At 46.7% G+C, this 24,529-nt stretch overlaps 1 protein-coding gene across 1 annotated transcript in view; it reads right to left on the bottom strand.

The window, feature by feature from the left end:
* The window catches only part of dpy19l3 (dpy-19 like C-mannosyltransferase 3), a 115,626-nt gene that overhangs the window by 14,775 nt on the left and 76,322 nt on the right, over window positions 1-24,529 (bottom strand). The window contains exons 17-18 of the mRNA XM_085991568.1: window positions 3,882-3,964; window positions 1,479-1,611 (exon numbers count right to left, since the gene is read on the bottom strand). Of these exons, the coding sequence (XP_085847694.1) occupies window positions 1,479-1,611; window positions 3,882-3,964 (216 nt within the window). The remainder of the gene's footprint in view (window positions 1-1,478; window positions 1,612-3,881; window positions 3,965-24,529) is intronic.

The raw sequence follows: 24,529 nt of genomic DNA, 5'->3' as shown, positions 1-24,529 counted from the left end.
GGAGTTTAGAAGAATGAGATGTGATCTCATTGAAACTTATAAAATTCTAACAGGACTAGACAGACTAGATGCAGGAAGGATGTTCCCGATGGTCGGGGAGTCCAGAACCAGGGGTCACAGTCTAAGGATAAGGGGTAAGCCATTTAGGACAGAGATGAGGAGGAATTTCTTCACCCAGAGAGTGGTGAACCTGTGGAATTCTCTACCACAGAAAGCAGTAGAGGCCAATTCATTAAATATATTCAAGAAGGAGTTGGATATATTTCTTAAGGTTAAAGGAATCAAGGGATATGGGGAGAAAGCGGAGACAGGGTACTGAATTTGGCTGATCAGCCATGATCGCATTGAATGGCGGAGCAGGCTCGAGGGGCCGAATGGCCTACTCCTGCTCCTATCTTCTATGTTTCTATGAATACAGTTGGCGAGCTGCCCGGTGCTCAATGAATGCTAGCATGCAGCTCGTCAAACCTGGGGACTGATAATCTGGTGGCTCCACAAGCAAGCTGAGCCAAGCACTAAAAAAAGAGATGGGAGGTGCATTGAGGAGTGGGGGCTTACCCAGCACCCAGCAATTGGCAGCGAGCCACAGTTTTGCTGTTTCTGCTCTTCCTGGCCCCATAAAAATTCCCCTCTAAAATATTCCAGGCCGTTTCTCCAGTGGCTTCCTGCGGTTCCTTTAATGACCACTGGCCAGGCACAAATGAGCACTGCTCTGCCCATTTGGACTTGGAAATTTCAAAAGGAGTCCTAAACTGCTGTAGGACATAGATTTGCATATGCATGCAGCCTCCCACGGGCAGGAGTGCTGGGTACCCATTTACAGGGCATCATGGTGGGCTGTTGGTGTCCAAGGGGTGGCCTTTGTTTTCCTGCCATTTCTAACTGGCGTATTCCTCGTAAACAGGGTGGGAGGCAGTTGAAAATCAAATTACTTAAATTACCAGTGACAGATCTGTAACTGCTCGTACTTCACCATAATACTATAAAGCTCAAAATGCCCATTCTAGACACTAGGAAGGCCAAAATATATAATTGCACTGCTGTGTGTTTTTCACAGTTCAAGTGGGTATAGTTAGGCAACTCTGTTGTTTAAAGGAGTAGAGTTCTCCACTCGTCTATTCGGAGATATCCTCATTTTTGTACAGTATTTTTTGGCTTCAAGGGCATTCACTTATTATTTCAATCTGCATTCTCCTCCTAAGCAGCTCCAGTGACCTGTTACAGGTAGTGATTATTTGCAGATCAGGCATCTCGAAGTTGGCCACAGATAAGTTTGAAACACAGGCTCCCAATCAAATCAAAGCGGCTGCTCCAGTAAACACTCAGGCTCACCCGTAACCTAAATCGCTGGAACAGCTTGGAGTACAGCAGAAGCCAAAAGATGGATTTGAAACAAGGAAACAGACCCCATTCCAGGAATTAACCCTCTGTCGTTACAAGGATACAATCTGATCCATTGTCTGTCTGGAGATGTGTACCTGTTTTGTTCTTTCTCTTAACCTTTTATCTTCATAATGAGGGTGATTGGTTATGGTTCTCCCAGTACACAGCTTGACTCCTGCTAGCAACTGCATACTTCCAGCAAACACTGCATCTTTAGAAGTTTTTAACCTGCGAGAAAGGAAAACAAATTAATAATGTACTAAACCCTGATATAAAGGTTTCTTTATAGGTCAATATTTTTGCTAGCAATATTTAAAAAAGAGAAACATAATTAAGTCAAACTCTTCTAACAAACTGATTGTAAGAAACACCTCCCCGATACCACCAGAAGTGCCATTATGACCTGGCAAAGCTCAAACTTCAAAAATTGGAACCATAATGGGAAATGCAATACTCATGTGTTTGTAGTGATGAGGTTTGCCTGTATATTAGGACATCAATGTGGATACTTTGCATCTGACTAATGGGCACCATCTGCGAAGGTAAAACTGAGCAACAGACAACTCAGAAATGTCTCTACGAAGAAAGACTGCACATACATGAGTTAATTTAGGTATAATAGATATTAAGAGGTGAGGGAACTGCTCCAGGAGGATGAAAGAATAAAACTAAAAGATGATGCCCCAGAATTTACTGCAACAACGTTATTGGTGACGATCATCATAAGCAAGACTGTTGTTTGCCCCGATCCTCATTGATTATCCCTAAGTTGCTCATGCCCCTCTAATTGTTCAAATGTTTAAATTTATCCCCTCTAGTTACTGCCGCCAGTGGAAACAGTTTTTCCTTATTTATCTATCAAGTCCTCAAAATTTTGAACACCTCTATCAGATCTCAATCTTCTTTGTTCTAGCGATGAGCCTCAGTTTTTCTAGTTACACCTGATAACTGGGTTAGTGGTAGCATTCCCACCTGAGTCAGAAGGTGCATGGTTCTTACGCCGCACCAGTCATTCCCGTCGAATGGAGACCGGAGCTCTGGCTCTGAATTCTGGGTTAACATCCAGTGGGATATTCGCGTTGGGTGGGTGTCTGTGACCCTCCCTCATCGTATGGGTTGTGTGAGCCCGTAGAACCCTCCCGCCATATAGGACTAACCATCCTATCGGCTGATACAATGATGCTTACAACCACGGAAGGAGTGTTCACATTGTGGCCTGTCAGACTGCGAATCAGTCTGTGAATTACTTTACGCTGTTCTCCAAGGGTAGAGTGTAACGATAAGTAAACAACCTGCTAAGTAAAGCATCTTATCCCTTGTATCATCTTAGTAAATCTCTTCTATACCCTCTCCAAAGTGATGAGATATTTAAGTATGGCACCCAAAACAAGACATAATATTGTAACTATGGCCTAACCAATGATTCGTAAAGGTTTAGTATTACCTCTTTCCTTTGTACTCTATGCCCCTATTTATACAATTTAGGACCCCATATTGCTTTTTCTTTAAAATCAATTTGTCCTCCCACTTTTGAAGATTTGTGTATCTGAACCTCAGTCTCTTGGCGTATATTTCCTCTCTTTATTCTAACTCCCAAAATATATCACTCCACATAAAATGTTTTCTGACATCTATTTGCCCATTCTACTAACATTTCTATGTTCTATTGAAGTTGCATGCAGCTCTCTTCATAGCTAATCAGGAGTTCTATTTTTGTGTTGTCAACAAATTTTGAAATTGTGCCCCCTATTCAGAAGAGCAAGGCCCTAACACTGACTCCTTAGGGACATCAATTTTTATATTCTCCTGCCCAATAAACTTTATTTTCTTACTCTGTCTTAATCCAACTTCCTATCCATTGCTGCAATGTTCCCTTTAATACAACGCATCTTCATTTTATCAACAAGCTTGCTAAGCGGCATCTCATCAAACATCTTTGAAAATCCATATACACAACACCCACTGTGTTTCCTTAATCAATACACTGTCTTATTTCATCCAGAAAATCTATTAAAGTTGTCAGAGGTGAGTTTTGTTTTACAAATCAGTGCTGGCTGTTCTTAATAAACTCATGCCTTTCCAATGGAGTACTAATTTTATACTTTTGAAGTTTACCCAGTACTGATGTTAGGCTGACACGCTACCCTGTTTATCCCTTTCTCCCTTCTTGTAGGTGTTATATCAGCAACCCTCCAGTCCTCTAGCACAACTTTTATATCCTGCCAAAAACCTGCACTCAATTGATGAGAAATCACTATTCCTGACACCAAACATACTTGACTCCTACTCCACACTGCTAGCTACAGCTTCTCCCACTGCCCTAGCCAGTCTTTTGTGCACTGTTGTCTTAATCTGGAGAACTCAAACCAATAAACTGTAAAAACACCAACTTAAAGCAAAAAACACATGTTTTAATTTGTTATGGATAAGAAATTTAGCACAATTTTAAAGTTAAAAATTCAAATATCATTTTGTAAGTGGAAAATCATTTAACTTACTTGATCCAGTTCATTAATTCAACTGTATCAGGGTCATAAAATTCCCTCAGATCTGACAGTTCAATCATTATCTTTGGCCAGAACTAGAAGAACAAGAGACCAAATGTTGAACAAATATAATGTTTCTGTCCACATTTCCCACCTTTAGTAGCCCGAGGCCACGTACGCTAGACTCCAGCTGGAAGACAGTAAATGTGGTAATCAAGAATAAATCCACAGTCTCTGGGAATGTCGCTTTCTGACAAGCTCAGAGTGGAGTGGTTAATGGAGGGCTGAACCTTGATCAAGCTGAAACAAACCATTGCAAATTTATTCATACACACTGGGTTCGATTTTGCCAGTGTGGGTGGGCTGGGGCGTGTCAGGTGTTTTTAGAGTCCTGAACCCGACTCCAGTGTGATGTGAGGAAAAAGAGCGATTTTCCCCTAATTGGACAATTGATTTCCAGCGTGTGGGAACCCCTGGCCCAATTAGTCTTTCCATCCTGAAAGTCGCCTCCAATGACGTCATCAGTGCTGCTGGATTTAAGGCCTGCAAGCAGCCTTGCTTCTTCTGGAGACTGGAAACGCTTTGGACATTGTATGAAAGACTTAATTTACCGACCATGTCCACCAGCAAGCAAAAGTGTGCACCTTGATTTGATGAGCCCTCCCTTCAAGCGCTGATGGAGGGAGCAACATCTAATAAGGAGGTGCTCTTCCCTTCCTCAGGGAGAAAAAAGCCACCACAACAAATTAAAGCTGTGTGGCTGCAAGTGGCCCAGGAGGTCAATGCCATCTCTATGTTCCGCAGAACCTGGCTGCAGTGCAGGAAGAGGTTTCATGACCTTCTGCGCACTGGAAAAGTGAGTATGACTTTCCCATCACCCTCAATCTGATCCCCATCGCCTCTCCTCACCAGCACTCTGCTTTGCCAACCTCTTCCTCCACATCCCACTTAACACTTACATCCCTGCACCCTTACCCATTCCCTCTCTCTCTATGGTCACATTCACTTAACTAGTCGACCATTCAGCCCTCACACTCTCTATCACTGTGATGCAATGACAACTTACAACACACAGGGAGGGCCCTTTGTCTCCTTCTAAGCATCTATGCTATGGAATCTCTACACTCAATTCAATTCAATTCAAATCGCTTTATTGGCATGACAAGTTACATCTTATGTTGCCAAAGCATCGGAAAACATTCATGTTTGTTCACAAAAATACAGATCTATCCATACAGTGTATAAACAGATATATCCCTGAGTGTATAAATATACTTTCATATAATTTATATATACTCTTATCTTATCTTTAGTGGTTGTCCCTCTGTTTATGGCAAGCTGTAACAGAGTGTGCCGCTAGTGTTACGCAATTTCTCTCTTCCCCTAGTAGGTATGGGAGTTTTTGGTCGTCATTCAAATTTCTGAATTCCGGGCATATTTTTGTAAATTTTGGGTAGAAATTCTCCCTTATGCCCTGATATTTTCTACAAGCTGTGAGGAAGTGCATCTCTGTCTCCACCATTCCCTGACTGCAGTGAGAGCATATCCTGTCCTCTCTTGGTAGCCGGGTCTGCCTGTGTCTACCTTTTTCGATCGCCAGGCTATGTTCACTAAGTCTGTACATTGTCAAGATTTTTCTCAGTTTGCTGTCCTTTACCATGGTCAGGTAATCAGCTATGTTGTATTGTCTGTTGAGGGCCAAGTAGCAATTGAGTTTGCTTTGGGTTTTTGTTGTTTCTGCCCAATATGTCAGATATTTTTCCTTTTGCTTAGCGGCGATTGTGTTGGGTTGAATTCTTTGTGTTACGCTGTCACTGTCCTGGGGCTGGTTATTGTTAGTAGTTACTTCACTGAGTCCCAGGACTAGTTGACTGAGGGTATTCTTCTTTATGGTCATCTCTTGGCATTTCAGGGCGTCGTAGTGATAGCATTGGGGGTTGCTCATTTCTAGGTGTTTCCAAAATTTGGTGGCTCTTTTTTGGATAGTGATTATTAATGGATATTGGCCTAGTTCTGCCCTGCATGCATTGTTTACTGTTTTCCTTTGAGTCCGGAGGATACTTTTACAGAATTCTGCATGTAGGATCTCAATTGGGTGTTTGTCCCATTTTGCAAATTCTTGTTGTGTTAGCAGTCCCCACACCTCACTGCCATAGAGTGCAATTGGTTCAATTACTGATTTGAAAATTTTGAGCCAAATGCTAATTGGGATTTCTATTTGGATTGATTTTTTTTTATGGCATAGAAAGCCCTTCTTGCTTTCTCTTTCAGTTCATTCACAGCCAGTTTGAAGTTTCCCGTAGAACTGATTTTTAAGCCCAAGTATGTGTAGTTAGTGGTTTGTTCAATTTTGGTTGTTCCTATTGTGAAATTTATTTTGGGTCCCTGATGTCTGGATCTTTGCTGGAACACAAGGACTTTGGTTTTTTGGGGATTTATTGTCAGGGCCCAAGTCTGGCAGTATGATTCCAGCAGATCCAGGTTCTGCTGTAGACACTCCTTAGTTGGTGACAGCAGAACCAGGTCGTCTGCATAGAGGAGGAATTTAACCTTGGATTCATATAGGGTGAGGCCGGGTGCTGTAGATTGTTCAAGTAGTTTTGCCAATTCATTTATGTAAATATTAAAGAGTGTCGGTGAGATTGGCGAGCCCTGCGTCACCCCCCGCCCCTGTGGGAAGTATTTTGTTTGTTTGTCTCCAATTTTTACTGCACATTTGTTGTTTGTATACATTGATTTAATTACATCATATGTTTTTCCCCCTACCCCGCTTTCGATAAGTTTCAGGAATAAACCGTCATGCCAGATGGAGTCGAAAGCCTTCTGGAAATCTATAAAGCATGCGTAGATTTTGCTTTTGTTATGGTGAACGTGTTTGTCAATTAGGGTCTGTAGGGTGAAGATATGATCTGATGTTCTATAGTTTGGCAGGAATCCAATTTGGCTTTTATTCAAGACATTGTGCTCCTCAAGGAAGTTTATAAGTCTTTTGTTTATGATGCTACAGAATACCTTCCCCAGGTTACTGTTTACACAGATGCCTCGATAGTTATTTGGGTCGACTTTGTCCCCACTTTTGTATATGGGCGTTATGAGTCCTTTGTTCCAGATATCAGGGAAGTAACCGACACTCAGAACCAAGTTGAGGAGTTTTAGGATAGCCAGTTTCATTTTATCGTCTGTGTGTTTAATCATCTCGTTTAGTATGCCGTCTGTCCCGCAAGCTTTTCCTGGTCGCAGGTCCTTGAGTTTTTCAAAAAGTTCTTTTTCTGTTATTATGGAGTCTAGCGGGTTTTGGTTATCTTTTATGGCCATTTCGAGCTTTTCCAGTTTTTTGCATATTTGGTGTTGCTCTGGCCTTAGTGTGTTTTTCTGGTATAATTTTTCAAAGTGGTTTTCCCATGTGTCCCCATTTTGAATGGCCAATTCGTCGTGTTGTTTTTTGTGTAGTGTATTCCAGTTGTCCCAGAAACAATTGGAATCAATGGATTCCTCAATGGAGCTGAGTGTGTTCTTAATATATTGCTCTTTTTTGGTTCTGAGTGTGTTTCTGTATTGTGTTAGTGTCTGGCAATAAGTAAGGCGTAATTCCTCGTTTTCTGGATGTCTGTGTTTTTGGTTTGATATTTTTCTAAGTTTTTTCCTCATGTTATGGCAATCTGGGTCAAACCATTTTTCATAGTTTTTTGTTTTGGGTTTGTTCTTGCGAGCTTTCAAGTTTGACCTTGTTGCCAAATTATCAAAAATATTGTTTAGGTTATTCACTGCCCGGTTTACGCCTTCTTTATTGTGAGTGTATATGTTATCCAGAAAGGTGTCCAAGAGAGCTTGAGTTGATTCATTGCTAATTGCTTTCTGGTATTTTTCCGTGTCGTTTTTGGCCCATCTGTACGATTTTTTGGTGTTGTACAGTTTACTGGGTTGTGTTTCTATGTTGTTTGTTTCTGTCTTTTTAAGATACATAGTGATTTGACTGTGATCTGACAGTGTTGTTTGTGGTTTGACTGTGAATGCTTTGAAAGAGGATGGGTCCAAATCTGTAATCATATAGTCTACAGTGCTGCAGCCAAGAGGTGAGCAATAGGTCAATCTTCCTAGGAGGTCTCCTATGAACCTACCATTGACAATGTACAGACCCAGGCTTCGATAGAGCTGTAGGAGCTGTTTTCTGTTGGTATTTGTCTGCTTGTCGCAGTTATGCCTGTATGGAAGGGAAGGGATATCGAAGTGGTTATTCCCGAATACGTAATTGTTTCCCCGATTATTGGTGAAGTCTGGTTCTTCGCCAGTTCTTGAATTGAGGTCCCCACAGATCAACACGTTCCCCTGGGCCTGGTATTGGATAATTTCCCCCTCTATGTTGGAGAAGGTGTCCTCTTTAAAGTACGGGGATTCCATTGGGGGGATATAAAGTGCGCAAATGTAAACGTCTTGGGTGTTAGAGATAATCTCCCTCTCAATTTTGAGCCATATGTGGTTTTCGCCCTTTTTTATAAATTTGATGTAATTCTTAAGTTCTGTTTTAAACCAGATCACATCACCAGCGCAGATACTCACACCTCGATGGGACCTTTGGGACATAGAGTAGAGTTGTCACCTGGTGCATCACAGCTCACAAGTGAGCATCAGTAGATGGTGGAGACAGGGACAGTAGTGGAGAGTCCTCATCGGAGGGCGCAGGACTCTCCCAGCTCGGCTCTGCTGCATGTCGACCCTGTGCCTCCGGGTCCATCCAGAAGGACAGCGGTGCTGGAACTCCAGGAACAGGTGCAGGAGTCTCTAGCAGGTTTTGTCTCCAGGGTCGCTGCGAGTGTGGAGCGAATGGAGGAGTCCATCGCTAACATGAGCAGAGCCTTTGTGGCGGCGTTGGCGCATGAACGCATCACCACGGAAAGGATGGCAACCTCCGTGGAAAGGATGGCTACCGTCATGGAGGAGCTTAGTCGCCAGGGTCATGAAAACATGGTCATTGTTCACAATAGACTGACATCTCTTGAGGAGCGATGGTCAGCTATTGAGCATACAAACCAGACATTCATGCAAGTTCTCGGGAGTAGGACTTCCAGTACAGAAACGGGTCCTCATGGCCCCCCTGAAGTGCAGCAAGGTGCTGTCAAGCCACTTGCTATCTCTGAAGTGGGGCTGACCCATGAGAGGGATGTTGGTGGCAGACAGCAAGGAAGTGGGGGCTCCTCTCCAAGCGCTCACACGACCATGCCACTGCAAAGCCCTCGGTCAGAGCCCCACCAGAGTCCCCACCCAACTGAGATCGGCGTCTCAACCCCTGCACAGCCACAGGAGCAGCAGACTGTTGCCGAGCCCTCAACAGGTTCGCAACCCCCCCCCCCCCACCCCGAGGACACCCGCCAAAGGTGTCGAGACAGGAGCAGCAGGGAAGTGAGCAAGGGGCCTCCACATCTGCTGAAGCCACAGGGGAAGCACCATGTAGGAGCACGCGTAAGAGGAAGATAGCACAAGTAATCACTTGGGTGTAATGTTATGTTTAATGTTGAAAAGCCATCAGATGCTTATTGTCATTAAAAATTCTGATGGCAAACTGTTGCAGTTGTGGCGTGTGTCATGTCGCTAATGGGACTTCCACATTGAGGGCTTAGGATTACTTGTAATTGTCAGTATGGTGGTCAGAGTGATAGGAATCTGCAGGTTCCTGGCCATTGTCGAGGGTCTGATAAGAAGGTGCGAGGCAAAAGTGTTTTATTGTGCAGGCTAAGCAAATCTGGCCAAGATGAATGCATGCCTTGCATCCCGGGCAGCAATGTGCTCGCATGCTGCTGCCGCTGGTTGATGCGCTTCTGCAAGCTGTTCGTTGTCGCTCTCCTCCTCCTCCTCCTCATCTGAGGAGGCTATGTGATAAGCCACTTGTTCCTCAGGCATCTGCAAGCCACGATGCTGTGCCATGTTGTGAAGTGCACAGCAAACGACGACCATTCTGGAGACCCTGGCTGCTGAGTACTGATCTATCAAGGCATCTGAAGCGCATCTTCAGCAAGCCGATGGTTTGCTCTATTATGGATCTGGTGGACATGTGGCTGGAGTTGTAGCGCTCATCTGCTTCGTTGGAAGGGCTCCTCAACGGCATCATTAGCCATGTCTTCAGGGGATAACCCTTGTCTCCAAGTAGCCATCCGCAAAGTTGGTCTGGCAGACTGAAGAGCGGAGGCACACTAGACTGGCGCAGGATGAAGGAGTCATGGCAACTGCCAGGGTACTTGGCACAAACATGCAAAATTTCCTTCTTGTGGTCACACACCAGCTGTACGTTGAGGGAGTGGAATCGCTTGCGGTTGACAAAAATACCTGGATTGTGATGGGGTGCCTTTAGGGCCACATGTATGCAGTCAATGATGCCCTGCACCCTTGGAAAGCCTGCCAGATTGTCAAACCCAACCGCACGCACAGTTACACTGGCTTGATCCTTGGAGAAATTGTAGTGATTGTGCGCAATGGCAAAAAGGGCATCGGTTACCTGCGTGATGCAAGTGTGTGCGGCCGCCTGGGAGACGCCGCTGATGTCTGCTGCTGATCCCTGGAATGAGCCTGAAGCTAAAAAGTTGAGTGCGGTGGGGACTTTGACGGCCACTGGTAAGGGGTGTCCACCCGCTCCTCTGGGCTCCAGGTCTTGCTGCAGCATTGCGCAGATGTCACCCACTACCTCTCGCGCAAGTCTGAGCCTCCTTTGGCACTGCTGCTCAGTAATGTTGAGGTAGCTGATCCTCTGTCTTTAGACCCTGTTTTGGGGGTATCTCCTGCGCCGATGTGCTTCCATGTGCTGGCGCCTTCTGGCCTGTGGAGCTTCAGGTGGGTGAGCAGCAGCTTGGAGCTCCTGCTGTTGCTCCTGCAGTTGGTGCTGCTGTTGGTCAGGGTTCTTCTTCGTCCGAATCTGGGCCTAGAAATTGGGTTTTGGTCTTGCCAGGGCTGTAGCGCCAGAAAGTTTGCGCCAGCGGTAATGTGGCAGCGCGCGCCGAAAATTCGGGTGCGCCGGGCCCAGACGGCGGCGGGCGCTAAAACCCTCCTTTAGCGCCTCAAAACGGGCGTGAACTTGGGTTTCCCGGCGCTAATCCCCCGCTGCGGCACCCGATGCGGTGCGGCAGGCGGGGGAACTGCAGGCCTCCTCCTCCTGTTAAGGAGGAGCTGCCTGCAGCCGACAACTGTCCGGCGGATTGACCCGACACCTGAGCCCGGCACCTCGGGGAAGTGCCGGGCTCGCATCCGACACTGATCAGGGCCGCGGGGGGGGAATGCAGGAGTCCGGGAAGGGAGGTGCGGGCAGGCGGCCGCCGGGAACGCGGCCGGCCGCCGCTCCAACTTTATGCGCCGGCGCACACTGGGGGAAGACTCTGTTGCCAGAGTCTTAGTTGCGCCTGCCACGGGCGAGGCGGGCGCAACTGAATTTCGGCTTGGGGCCGGGTTACCACGACAACCGGGACGCTGCGCACACCGATGACGTCATCGGTGCCGGCGCAGCGCTACCGGTGCAACGCCGATTTAGGGCCCCAGGGAATTTCTCAACTGGCCATAACTCCGGCGCTAGGCCCTCTAGCGCCTCAAATGCGGCGCTAAGCCTACCGAATTTCTAGGCCCTGATGTCCAGGAGGAAAGGAAATAAAGAGTTTCCATTCTTCTGGTAAATACTTCAGTTGAGGAAGCGCTCAGTCAAGGTGGGGAGAGGGGTTTCCCAGGAGGTCACACTGGAGATGGGTGTCAGGCTCCAAACTTCCAGAACAATGAGTATGCCTGCTAAAAGTTCCCCCAGACATGAGGCAACAAAGTTCTGCCACCTGCAAATGATGATTGGTGAAAACTCCTTTTATAATGGTGGAGCTGTAGCTGTTAGTAAGCAGTCCACTTATGAAGCCGCCAGGATTCACTGGCGTGTTCCAGAGGAGGCGTGCAGAATGTGGGAAAAGGGTTAAAATCGGAAAGGCCTCTCAAAATGGGATTATAGAGGCAATTAAGTGGTTGTTAAGGGCCTATCCCGCCTCTTGGAGGCGGGATGGAAACGGGGTCAGAAAACTCGCATGTGGGAAAATTGCTCGGGGGCGGGATGGAGGCGGGATTGGGCCCGCCCGCCATTTTTTGCGATTTTAACAACTCACACGCCGCCAATCTCGCCTCCTCGGGCCTGGCAAAATCGAGCCCATTGTCTCTGCTGGCTGCTGTACCAATGACCCAGCAGCCATTTGCCATCTGGGAAAAGTTTAACTGCAAATTTCAGTTGAGATGAATCAGAGATTTCATTTGTATGCACTACATCGGTAACATGCAGTGCCTTTCTATTGGATGTGAACATCATTATTTTTTTTAATTACTTTTACCAGAGTTACACAATTAAGAAAATCCCACCTAATGCATGGCAATATATAATCAAATTTAATTGGTAAAATGCAGTTATAAACTTATAGTAGATAATTCATCACTCATTAACACCCTTATAGTTTACTTAGCTAAAACAGACCTGAAATTGCAGATGAACAAATCAACATTTACAAGATAGAATGGGGGCGTCAGCTGCATAATTTCACATTTAAACAATTACAACCATAATGTACTCACCAAGGTTTTACACAAACAAAAAGGGGCAATTTGGCTTTTTAAGAAATTCAATACACAAAGGATAAAGAATGTAAAACTGTGTGTTCAAATGGTGTGATCTATATATGAACTTTGTATTTTGTACTGTTCCTGACATTGATGAAGTGTAAACTATGTAATTTATTTTCCCATTAACAAAAATTAGAAATTAAAACACTAACACTATGTTCTAATACATTTCAGAAAGAACTAGCATTGAGCAGAACACACTTACGCTATCCCTGTAGTCATACACAGAATGGATCAGGAGTAGAATATTGCTTTTGACAACAAACCATTAACACAAGCTTGGAACCATTACTTTGCTTGTTAAGCTCGTCACCTGAATCAGCATTATTTCTGTTTGAACTACAAAATATTCCCCTGAAAAATACTCACTGCAACCAGTAACCAACAACCAACAACTCCACAGCTGACAAATGCACCTCACAAAATTTAAATCATGTGCAAATAGCTGAAACTAGTGCTCACTTAACTTCGTCTGCAGAGTAGCTCAAACAAAATCTTCTTTGCCCGATGAGACAAACAGATAATGGCTTAGATTTTGCGGCTGGCTGCGTAACGAAGGAATACGCCGCCGGCATCCGAACCAAATGCGCACTTACCTGCTGGGAGGCCTCTTCAGAGAAGGTGCTGTCACATGCTGCGGAGTAGAGGGCAGCGTAGTGACCCACGGATCCCAGGGGCACACCTTGTGTGGAGGCGTACTTGAGATCACATGGGCTGGTGCTCCAATCAGTGAACAGAAGGTCTCTCATTAATATATTTTTTTAAACTCGTTCCTGGGATGTGGGCATCGCTGGCAAGGCTAGCATTTATTGCCCATCCCTAATTGCCCTTGAGAAGGTGGTGGTGAGCTGCCTTCTTGAACAGCTGCAGTCCATGTGGTGAAGGTACTCCCATGTGCTGTTAAGGAGGGAGTTCCAGGATTTTGACCCAGCGACGATGAAGGAACGGCGATGTATTTCGAAGTCAGGATGGTGTGTGACTTGGACGGAAACTTGGAGGTGATGTTCCCATGCGCCTGCTGCCCATGTCCTTCTAGGTGGTAGAGGTCATGGGTTTGGGAGGTGCTGTCAAATAAGTCTTGGCGAGTTGCTGCAGTGCATCTTGTAGATAGTACACACTGCAGCCATGGTGCGCCGGTGGTGGAAGGAGTGAATGGTGGAGGGAGTGAATGTTTAAGCTGGTGAATGAGGTGCCAATCAAGTGAGCTGCTTTGTCCTGGATGGAGCTGCACTCATCCAGGCAAGTGGAGAGTATTCCATCACACTCCTGACTTGTGCCTTGTAGATGGTGAAAAGGCGTTGGGGAGTCAAAGAATACTATTAGAGATCGTAGGGCTATTCTCCATTAAAACTTCAGTACTTCAAAAATATACTTAAATTTGTGATTTTGGGGTCTGGGTGTTTCAAAAAAAAAAGTACGGATAGCTCAAAATTGTGGTGCTACCTTGCTTTTTAAAAAAGTACTGATTTAGAGCAAGTTACATTTCCAATAATTTAGATTGAAAATCACCACTACCCTTCTGGGTACACACAACCAAGTGTTCTCCAGTTAGAATGCTTCCATCCAGAGAGGACTGACCCCAGACCTGCTGTGAGTGGAGCTGAAGTTTTCTCTCTGCAAAGCAAATTTGAAGGCTGCGACTTTGCCAGCGCTCAGCGTGCGGGTTCGGAGGCGGGTCCGCTGGCAAAATCGAAATGATTGATAGTGGGTTGGGAACCTGCCTCCATGTAAATTTCCAAAGTGTCGGGTCTGCGATTTCAGAACAGACCCGACACCAAGCAGTGGGGGAGGCATTTAAGATAGTTAAATGTTTGTTTACTATTTTACATAGAAACATAGAAGATAGGAGGAGTAGGCCATTCGGCTCCTCGAGCTTGCTCCGCCATTCAATGAGATCATGGCTGATCATCCAAATTCAGTACCCTGTCCCTGCCTTCTCTCCATATCCCTTGATCCCTTTAGCCTTAAGAAATATATCCAACTCCTTCTTGAATATATTTAATGAATTGGCCTCTACTGCCTTCTTTGGCAGAGAATTCCACAGGTTCACCACTCTCTGGGTGAAGAAATTCCTCCTCATCTCTGTCCTAAATGGCTTACACCTTATCCTTAGACTGTGACCCCTGGTTCTGGACTTGCCGACCATCGGGAACATCCTTCCTGCATCTAGTCTGTCTAGTCCTGTTAGAATTTTATAAGTTTTGATGAGATCCCCTCTCATTCTTCTAAACTCCAGCGAGTACAAGCCCAATCGACCCAATCTCTCCTCATACGTCATTCCTGCCATCCCAGGTATCAGCCTGGTGAATCTTCGCTACACTCCTTCCATGGCAAGCACATCCTTCCTCAGGTAAGGCGACCAAAACTGCACACAATACTCAAGATGTGGCCTCACCAAGGCCCTGTACAACTGCAGCAAGACATCCTTGTTCTTGTACTCAAACCCTCTCGCTACGAAGGCCAACATACCATTCGCCTTCTTAACCGCCTGCTGCACCTGCATGCTTACTTTCAGCGACTGGTGCACAAGGACGCCCAGGTCTCGTTGCACTTCCCCTTCTCCTAATCTATTGCCATTTAGATAATAATCTGCCTTCCTGTTTTTGACACCAAAGTGGATAACCTTGCATTTATCCACGTTATATTGCATCTGCCATGCTTCTGCCCAATCACCCAACCTGTCCAAATCATACTGGAGTTTCTCGGCATCCTCCTCACAGCACACACGCCCACCCAGCTTTGTGTCGTCTGCAAACTTGAGATATTACGTCTAGTTCCCTCATCCAGATCATTAATATATATTGTGAATAGCTGGGGTCCAAGGACTGATCCCTGCGGTACCCCACTAGTCACTGCCTGCCACTCGGAAAAATTTTTGCCAGCCTATTTATATTTTCACACTTTTTTAATGGGGTTCATGTCATTCGGAGATCACGTCAGGTAAGTAGGTTGGGTTCTCTATGTCTCCCCATTGATGTGAATAGGTGACAGCTGCAAAAGTGGTATGAAAGCCACCATTTCACAGCTGTTCACTTTCCAATGTCAGAAGTTTGAGCCTTTAGGACTTGGAAGACACTTTTGAGCTGTATGCAGTTCGGAAGTGTTTGAAGTAAACTCTCTATCCACTGTCACCTCCTTGGAGCAAGCTCTCTCACCATTGACAGATCGCTTTTGTCATCTCAACTTCAGCTGCCATCTATTCCAGCAACATCAGTGCCCTTGAAAAAATCTCACCTTGGTCCTCGGACTCCCTCCACGATCAGCCCCCGCACCAACATCACCAGGCACACCATCGCCAACAACAACACCAACCTTCTCCGCAATCACCTGATGCTGCCCAGGACACAGGGCATCAGCACCCGACAACATTGCTGCCTGGGAGGCCGTGGCCAGATTTACTTCACTTGATGCTGTACACTCTGGCTGCCACATGATGCGTCAGCTTGACACCACCCCACACCAGCACCATAAAGCATCCCTACAATGTCCAAGCCATTCCTTTCACACTCATCACAATTGGGGGAGGGGGAAGTTATATCTCAACATTCACTGGAACTCACTAAGACACTTCCAAAGGTGAGCACAGATCTGTCCAAGAACACAAAGGGCTCGATTTTAACTCGGGTGCGGGCTGTTGTCATATTATCTGAATTTCATGTTCCCCACACGAATCTAAATGGATGTGGGAGACTGATGCAATTTTAACTCAATTGGCCAATTGATTTCCAAAGTGTGGGAAGCCTTTGCAAAGGGGTTTTTCATGACTGAAAGTCCCCTCCGATGACGTCATCATTGCTGCTGCATTTAAGGTCCACAGCAAGCCTTGCTTCTTCTGCAGGCTCCCAAGCTTCCTCCATTTGGTGTCAGAGGGACCTGCAGGAAAGATGACAAGCGTGAGGGCAAGAGCAGCTCCTCATTTTGATGAGGCGGCACTGCAGGCATTGGTGGATGGGGCTAGGGCCCACAGGGAGGTCCTGTTCCCTTCATCAGGGAGGAAAAGACCTCCCACTCAGACCAAGGCTGTGTGGATGCAAGTGGCTGAGGAGGTCAACTCCTTGGGAGTCACCCGCAGAACCTGGATACAGTGCAGGAAAAGATTTCATGACCTTCAGTGCACTGGAAAAGTGAGTATGAATTTCCCATCACCCTCAATCTGATCCCCATTGCCTTTCCTCACCAGCACTCAGCTTTATCAATCTCTTCCTCCACATCCCACTTGACACTGACATCCATGCACCCTTACCCATTCCCTCTCTCTATGCTCACATTACTATTCCACCATGCAGCCCTCACACTCCCTATCACTCTGATGCTTTGAACACAACTGACAACACACAGGAAGGGCCCTTGGTCTTGCAACCTCACTCCATCTTTGTCTCCTTCTAAGTATCTATGCTATGCAATCTCTACACTCACTCCTTCATTCTCACTCAACCTCCACTTGTCTCCCTCATTGCAGGAAGAGAGCTCACAACAAGAGAGAGCGAGCGAGGACAGGAGGAGGGCCACCCTCAATAGCCCACCTGACCCCCTGGGAGGAGGCCGCCCTGGAAATCATCGGCATTGAGGATGATTCGCGCGTGGGGGACGGACAGACGGGTGTAACACAGCAAGCTGGTGACAGAAAAGTTTCCCATCTCTCTCTTTGACATTGCATGAGTCGCTGATAATGATTGTGAAGCTGTAATAGATGCACTTATGAGCATCTTCAAAAAGCTATGTGCATGTAGCCTTTGCATCACATCTCTGACTCTTTCCTTTACTCCCCCACAGGACCATCACAAGCATCCGTCCCCCCTAGCCAGGAACAAGAGGCTGAGCAGCCAGACTCCTCAGAGGAAGCTGCAACCTCTGAGGGCGCAGCGTTAGCAGAATTCAGCGCACCCAGCACCAGCGCAGACACTCACACCTCGGTGGGACCTTCGGGATTGTCACCTGGTGTATCACAGCTCACAAGTAAGCATCAGCAGATTGTGGAGACAGGGACAGCAGTGGAGAGTCCTAGTCGGAGGACGCAGGACTCTGCCAGCTCGGCTCAGCAGCATGTCGACCCTCTGCCTCTGGGTCCATCCATAAGATCAGAGGTGATGGAACTCCAGGCACAGATGCAGGAGTCTCTGGCAGGTTTTGTCTTTAGGGTCGCTGCGAGTGTGGAGCGAATGGAGGAGTCCATAGCGAACATGAGCAGAGCCTTTGTGGAGTCATTGGTGCATGAACGCATGAACAAGGAAAGGATGGCTACCTCCATGGAAACGATTGCTACCTCCGTGGTAAGGCTGAGAGAGGATGGCTACAGTAGAGGAGAGGAGGGCTACGGCCATGGAGGAGCTTAGTCGCCAGGGTGTGGAAAACATGGTCATTGTTCAGAATAGAATGACATCTCGAGGAGCAATGGGCATCTATTGAACAGAGAAACCAGACCTTCATGGAAGTCCTTCTGAGTAGGACTGCCATTGCAGATACAGGTCCCCATGGCCTCCCTGATGTGCAGCAAGGTGCTCTCCAGCCACTTGCAGGCGCGGAGGGGGACCTGACCCATGAGAGCGAGGTTGGTGGCAGACCTCAAGGAAGTGGGGGTTCCTCTCCAAGCGCTCACACTTCCATGCCACTGCAGCGCCCTCGGTCAGAGCCCCGCCGGAGTCCACACCCAAGTGAGATAGACGTCTCAACCCCTGCACAGCCGCAGGAGCAGCAGACTGTTGACGAGCCCTCACAGGCTCGTCACCCCAGAGGATGCCCACCAAAGGTGTCGAGACAGGAGCAGCAGGAAAGTGAGCAAGGGGCCTCAACATCTGCTGAAGCCACAGGGGAACCACTACGTAGAAGCACGTGTAAGAGGAAGATAAAGCACAAGGGTAGTCACTTGGGTGAAATTTGATGTATTGTTAGAAAAAGCCATCAGGTTAATAATGTTAATAAAAAATCTGATGGCTACTGCTGTAGTTGTGGCGTGTGTCATTTCGCGAATGGGACTTTCACATTGAGGGCTTAGGATTACTTGCAATTGTCAGTATGCTGGTCAAATAGCTAGGAATCCGCAAGGTCTTGGCCATTGTCGATGCTCAGGTAAGAAGCTGCGAGGCAAAAGTGTTTGATTGACTAGGCTAAGCAAATCTGGCCAGGATGAGTGCGTTCCTTGCATCCCGGGCAGCAATGTTCTTGCGTAATGCTGCCGCTGGTTGATGGGCCGCTGCAGGATGTTCGTTTTTGCCCTCCTCCTCCTCCCCCTCATCTGAGTAGGATATGTGAGAAGCCACTTGGTCCTCAGGAATCTGCAAGCCACGACGCTGTGCCATGTTGTGAAGTGCACAGCAAACCACGACGATTCTGGAGACCCTGGCTGCTGAGTACTGTAGGGCTCCACTTGATCTATCCAGGCATCTGAAGTGCATCTTCAGCAAACCGATGGTTTATTCGATAATGGATCTGGTGGAAATGTGGCTGGAGTTTTAGCACTCCTCAGCTTCGTTGGCTGGCCTCCTCAACGGCGTCATCAGCCATGTCCTCAGGGGATAGCCCTTGTCTCCAAGTAGCTATCCGTTAAGTTGGTCTGGCGGACTGAATAGCGGAGGCACACTAGACTGGTGCAGTATGAAGGCGTCATGGCAACTGCCAGGGTACATGGCGCAAACATGCAAAATCTCCTCCTTGTGGTCACACACCAGCTGAACGCTGAGGGAGTGGAAGCCCTTGCAGTTGACAAAAATACCTGGATTGCGATGGGGTGCTGTAAGGGCCACATGTGTGCAGTCAACGATGCCCTGCACCCTTGGAAAACCTGCCAGATGAGCTAATCCAACCGCTCGCGCCGTAACACTTGCTCGATCCATGGTGAAATGGATGTGATTGTGCGCGAGGGCAAAGAGGGCATCGGTTACTTGCGTGATGCAAGTGTGTGCAGCCGCCTGGGAGATGCTGCTGTTGTCTGCTGCTGATCCCTGGAATGAGCTTGAGGCAAAAAAGTTGAGTGCGGTGGTGACTTTGACGGCCACTGGTAATGCTTGTCCACCTGGACTTTTGGCAGCAGGTCTTGCTGTAGCATTGCGCAGATGTCAGTCACTACCTCTCGCAAAAGTCGGAGCCGCCTTTGGCACTGCTGCTCAGACATGTTGAGATAGGTGACCCTGCGTCTGTAGACCCTGTTTGGGGGGTATCTCCTGCGCCGACGGGCTTCCAGGCGCTGGCCCCTTCTGGCCTGTGCAGCCTCAGGTGGGTGAGCAGCAGCCTGGCGCTCCTGCTGCTGCTGCTGGTGCTGCTGTTGTTCCTGGTTCTGCTGCTACCGCGGCTAGTGCTCGAGCTCCTCTAATGCCCAGATGGGAAGGAAATAAATGGCTCCCATGCTTCTGGTATATGCCTGCGTTGAGGAAGCGCTGAGTGAAGGTGGCGAGAGGGGTTTCCCAGGAGGCCACACTGGAGATGGGCGTGAGGCTCCAACCTTCCACAGGTGTGGTTAAGCCTTGTAAAAGTTGCCCCAGACCGGAGACCACTAAGTCCTGCCACCTGCAAATGATGGCTGATCAAATCTCCTCTTTAATGGTTGACCTGCAGTTGATAGTCAGCAATCCAATAGTGCTCCCGCCAGGTTTCACATTCGTGATTCCCACCAGGTATGTTTTACGTGGGAAAAGGGTTAAAGTTGCAAGGGCCTGTTAAAATAAGATTATAGAGGCCATTTAGTGGTAATTAAGGGCATTAAAGACCAGTCCCGCCTGTTGGATGCGGGACGGAGTCGGGACCATCAGACACGCCCGAGTTAAAATTGCTCGGAGTCAGGAACCAGGCGGTGGGGGGGGTCCCGCCCGCCAGTTTTTGCAATTTTAACACCCCGCACGCCACCAAGCCTGACTCCCCGGCTCAATGAAAATCGAGCTCAGTGTTGAAAATATAGATTTCAATGTTTGACAGCACATCAACAGAAACTTCACATGAACATTGGCTAAAACACCCAAGTGCCTACCCTTGTGTGTTGTTAGTTGGTATGCTTTCAGTAGGTTGAGGGTGAGTGTGAGGGGTGGCTAGTGAGATGGGGAAGTGCAAGCGAGGTAGATAGAGAGGGATGGGTGGAGGTGCAAGGTAAGTTGTGAGTAAAGATATGCAGGCGTAGGGAAGGGAAAGCAGAGTGATGTGGATGTGATGAGTGGCACAGCAGGATGAGGTCGAGTGTGGCTTGGCATAACGTTTCATGATCTGCTCAGATCATTGAAAGGTTTGTGCCACTGCAGCCTGGTCCTCCTGACGACATCCCTGCTTCTGCCCTCCTGTGCAATGCGCAACCAGGCTGTGTTGATCTCCTGGGGAGGTCTCTTCCACCCATGGAAAGGGAAAAGAGCCTCCCTGCGTGCTGTGACTCCCTTCATAAGCATATGGAGGAGGTCATGGGAGAGCCTGGGTGCAGCCGTGCACCTCTGTGCAGTGCTCGTCAGTGTTTGCAGCACTTCAATGCTATAGAACACTGACAGCAGAACTGTCAAAATCAACTTGGACATGGCCCCTTTAAGGAAACTGGCATCATCAGACCCGCTTCCTATTAATTGGCTGGAAATCTCGCAGGGCGGGCTTAACAAGCTGTGTTAACGTAAAATCACTTGGAGAGTGCGGGCTGCAGTAGGCAGTGGGCTGGGTGGGACTGCGACACCGACCCCGGCCGCCCCGGACCCACCTCGGTCGGCAAACTCGCGGCCGAAGTGCGGCTTTCTTATAGACATTGGAATTCCTATCGTCTCTGGGAACTATGCTCGATCTTCCATAATATGCATTTTAGAGTTGTCTAAGCAAATAATTTATCGTTTTCCATGTACAAATTGGAAAACTATTTTCACCACTTCGTATTACTGTTTGACCTTCCTTTTTAATTAGTGGAGTGCAATTTCTTAATTATCTTGTCAGGAGGTATCCCCTTACGCTGTGCAAACAGGCCCTGCGCCTATTTGCACCAGCTATAAAATTTTCATACGTAATTGCTGGGCAGTTGTCGGGCAATTAGCCCAACTCTGTGCCAGCAATTAGGATTTCAATGTCAGTGCGGATCATCTGTCAAGTCGGAACTTGACAGATTGCAAGTTCAGGATTTAGCGCATGCACTTGGGGAAATCCTGAACTTGCCGTCCATTTCAAAGGCAGTATGAGAGTATGCAATCATACCAACTGCAAATTCTGGCCCAATGTCAAAATGCAGGCCCACCTGAGAAAGCAATATACTCTTCAAGTGATTTTTTACCACAGACATGGATGTCTCAACAGGCTATAGTTCATGATAACCTGTAGTCTTCTGCCTTCTACCCGTTTAAATTGGTTTTCTGCCACAGTAAGATGCAAATATGATGAGAACTGATATATGCAGAATACCTCACAGGACAGAGAAATAACAGATATAGATAAACCACGGGAGGGGGGATTTTAAACTGGGTTTTGGATGGGGGGGGGTGGGGCGGGGCATGTTTCAAACCCTCCTCATGGCATCGATTTGATGCTGGAACTATTTTAACTCTTAGGCCTCATTTACATACCGACGGTCAGCTGCCCACTCGAAATAGTGTAAATAGGCAGCTGACTGGCTGCCTACAGATAAAGATTGGATGGCCACCTGCTGGTATTCAGGTAAGATATGGGGCATGGTTTCAGCAGGGTGTAATAGGAGGGAAGGCGGAGGTGGGAAAGCCCAGGTAGCAGGCCCCATAAAGATAATTAAACTAATCTTTTCGGGCCTATGCCCAGACAGGGGTTTTACTGAGCGGGGCAGGGTCCTAATGACATCATAGAACCCCAATTTGCATGATTAATGATACTCCTTGCCAGGGTCTGGCAGGCATATCGGCTTTCTAAATAAAGAACCCATTTAAGGTGGTGGTGGTGGATGGGAACGGAGCGAGAACAGGCCTATAAGTTTAAGGAGGCAATTTCAACTGTGCGGCTGACCTGTTCCTGCTGGATAGAGTGGGTTAAAATCAGCCCCCACATGTCAGATTGAAGTACAGTATGCAAAATGACCTCCATAATGCAAGTGAGAAAAAAATAATTTACAAAATATTTTCATTATCCTATTCAGAAACCTGTGGTATGTCCTCACAGGCTCCAAGTGCTCGATTGTAATGAACTTAATGCATTTTTTGCCCTCATTCCTCCAAATATTTTCATATTCATTATCTGAGACGTAGCTTTGAAATTTGCTGAAACAGTAACTCACTAACATTAAAGAAATATACAATGTGCGAATTGCTTTAGAATGAGTCATGTAACACTATCCATGCAACTAAAAGAATGAATTTGAAAATAATAAAAGAAAACTAAAAAGTAAAAATTGGTGCATTTCTCAAAAAAATTCCCATAAAGAGAATACATTGAGAGATAATTTTGAGTAACATTCAAGTAGTCCAAATTGGAAGAGACAAACACATTTTTAAAAAAAAACTGCAAATGCTAGATAGACTGGAGAAGCTGGGGTTGTTCTCCTTAGAGCAGACAAGATTGAGAGGAGATTTGATAGAGGTGTTCAAAATCATAAGGGGTCTGGACAGAGTAGATAGAGAGAAATTGTTCCCATTGGCAGAAGGGTCGAGAACCAGAGGACACAGATTTAAGGTGATTGGCAGAAGAACCAAAGGCGACATGAGGAAAAACTGTTTTACTCAGCGAGTGATTAGGATCTGGAATGCAATGCCTGAAAGGGTGGTGGAGGCAGATTCAATCACGGCTTTCAAAAGGGAGTTGGATAAGTATCTGAAGGAAAAAAATTGGCAGAGCTACGGGGAAAGGGCGGGAGAGTGAGACTAGCTGAAGTGCTCTTGTAGAGAGCTGGCACGGGCTCGACGGGCCGAATGGCCTCCTTCCGTGCTGTAACCATTCCATGATTTTATGATTCTATGATCTTAAGTATAAACAGAAAATGCTGAAAATAGACAGCAGGTCTATCAGCATCTGTAAAGATAAAAGTTAACAATTCAGGTGTGTACCCTTCATCAAAATTGGAAAGTGAAAGATAAACAAGCCCTTTGTAAGATGTAGAAGAGAGAAACAAGGAAGTGGGGAAGAAGAGACAACAGATATTCTAATGCCCTTAAATAATTTAATAGGAACCTGTTAAATGATATAAAAGATCATGAGTGAGTGAATGAAAAGATGGATCAAAACAATGTGTACTCAACTCAGATGGTGAAAAGCATGGGAGAAAGGTACAAGGTCTGAAATGAAACACTACAAACACAACAGTTCTGCTAGTCCCAAAGAGAAAAAAAAAGGCCAACACCTGGCTGCAAAACCCCATGCTGCAGCTGTGTTCTGTTGAAGGGTCCACGATCAAAGCCTTAACCCACCTCCCCTCCCAACAAAGTCTCCCAGAACCCACTGCTGAAAAGAAAATTAGGTTGTAGCTAAGGCTTAAAATGACTAATGTAAATGTTCAGCACAGAGGGCTGCAGAGTTCCCAGGAGAAGGAAGAGATGCTGCTCCTGAAACTGTTGGGCTTGGCTGGAACAGTGTCGGAGCCAAAGGTGTAGAAATCAGAGTGGAAATAGGAGAAGTTAAAGTGGTACAGGAAACTTTGGTTTATCCGGAGGTTGTATGTCCGGAAACCTCGATCTAATGGCAGAAATCAGCAGCCGTTTTGGTTAGGTTTTTTTTCTTCTCCTAGCACTTTTTTTTTTTTTTTTAAACAGTCAGGCTCTGGAAAGCGTCTCTGTAGCTTAGCAACAGCTTCAGAGACGCTTCCAAGGTACGGGCCGAGTGTTTACAAGCTGTTGCTAAGCAACAGTGTTTGTTGTCAGATACGGAGATGAAAACCTCCGTATCCTTCAACATTAACGCTGGTCTATCCGGAAGTTTTGATAGATCGGCAGCAGCTCGGTCCCGTCGGTGCCGGATATCGCGAAGTTTCCTGTACGTCATAAGGAGGTCAATGCCACATGGATACGCTTGGTAAAGTGGTCACTTAATCTGCATTTGGTCTTCCCAACATAGATCAAACTATACTGTGAGTAGTAAATATAGGTCCGGATTTTCCGATCGGAGGCTTCCTACGGGCAGATGCCTCCGATCGGAAAAAA

Source organism: Somniosus microcephalus, chromosome 6 (genome assembly GCF_052327205.1).
Source record: "Somniosus microcephalus isolate GS21.2 chromosome 6, FLI_Smic_1.0, whole genome shotgun sequence".
In the NCBI taxonomy this organism is placed as follows: Eukaryota; Metazoa; Chordata; class Chondrichthyes; order Squaliformes; family Somniosidae; genus Somniosus; species Somniosus microcephalus.
The sequence above is the reverse complement of the archived record's forward strand: the minus strand, read 5'-3'. Positions and strand labels throughout refer to the sequence as shown.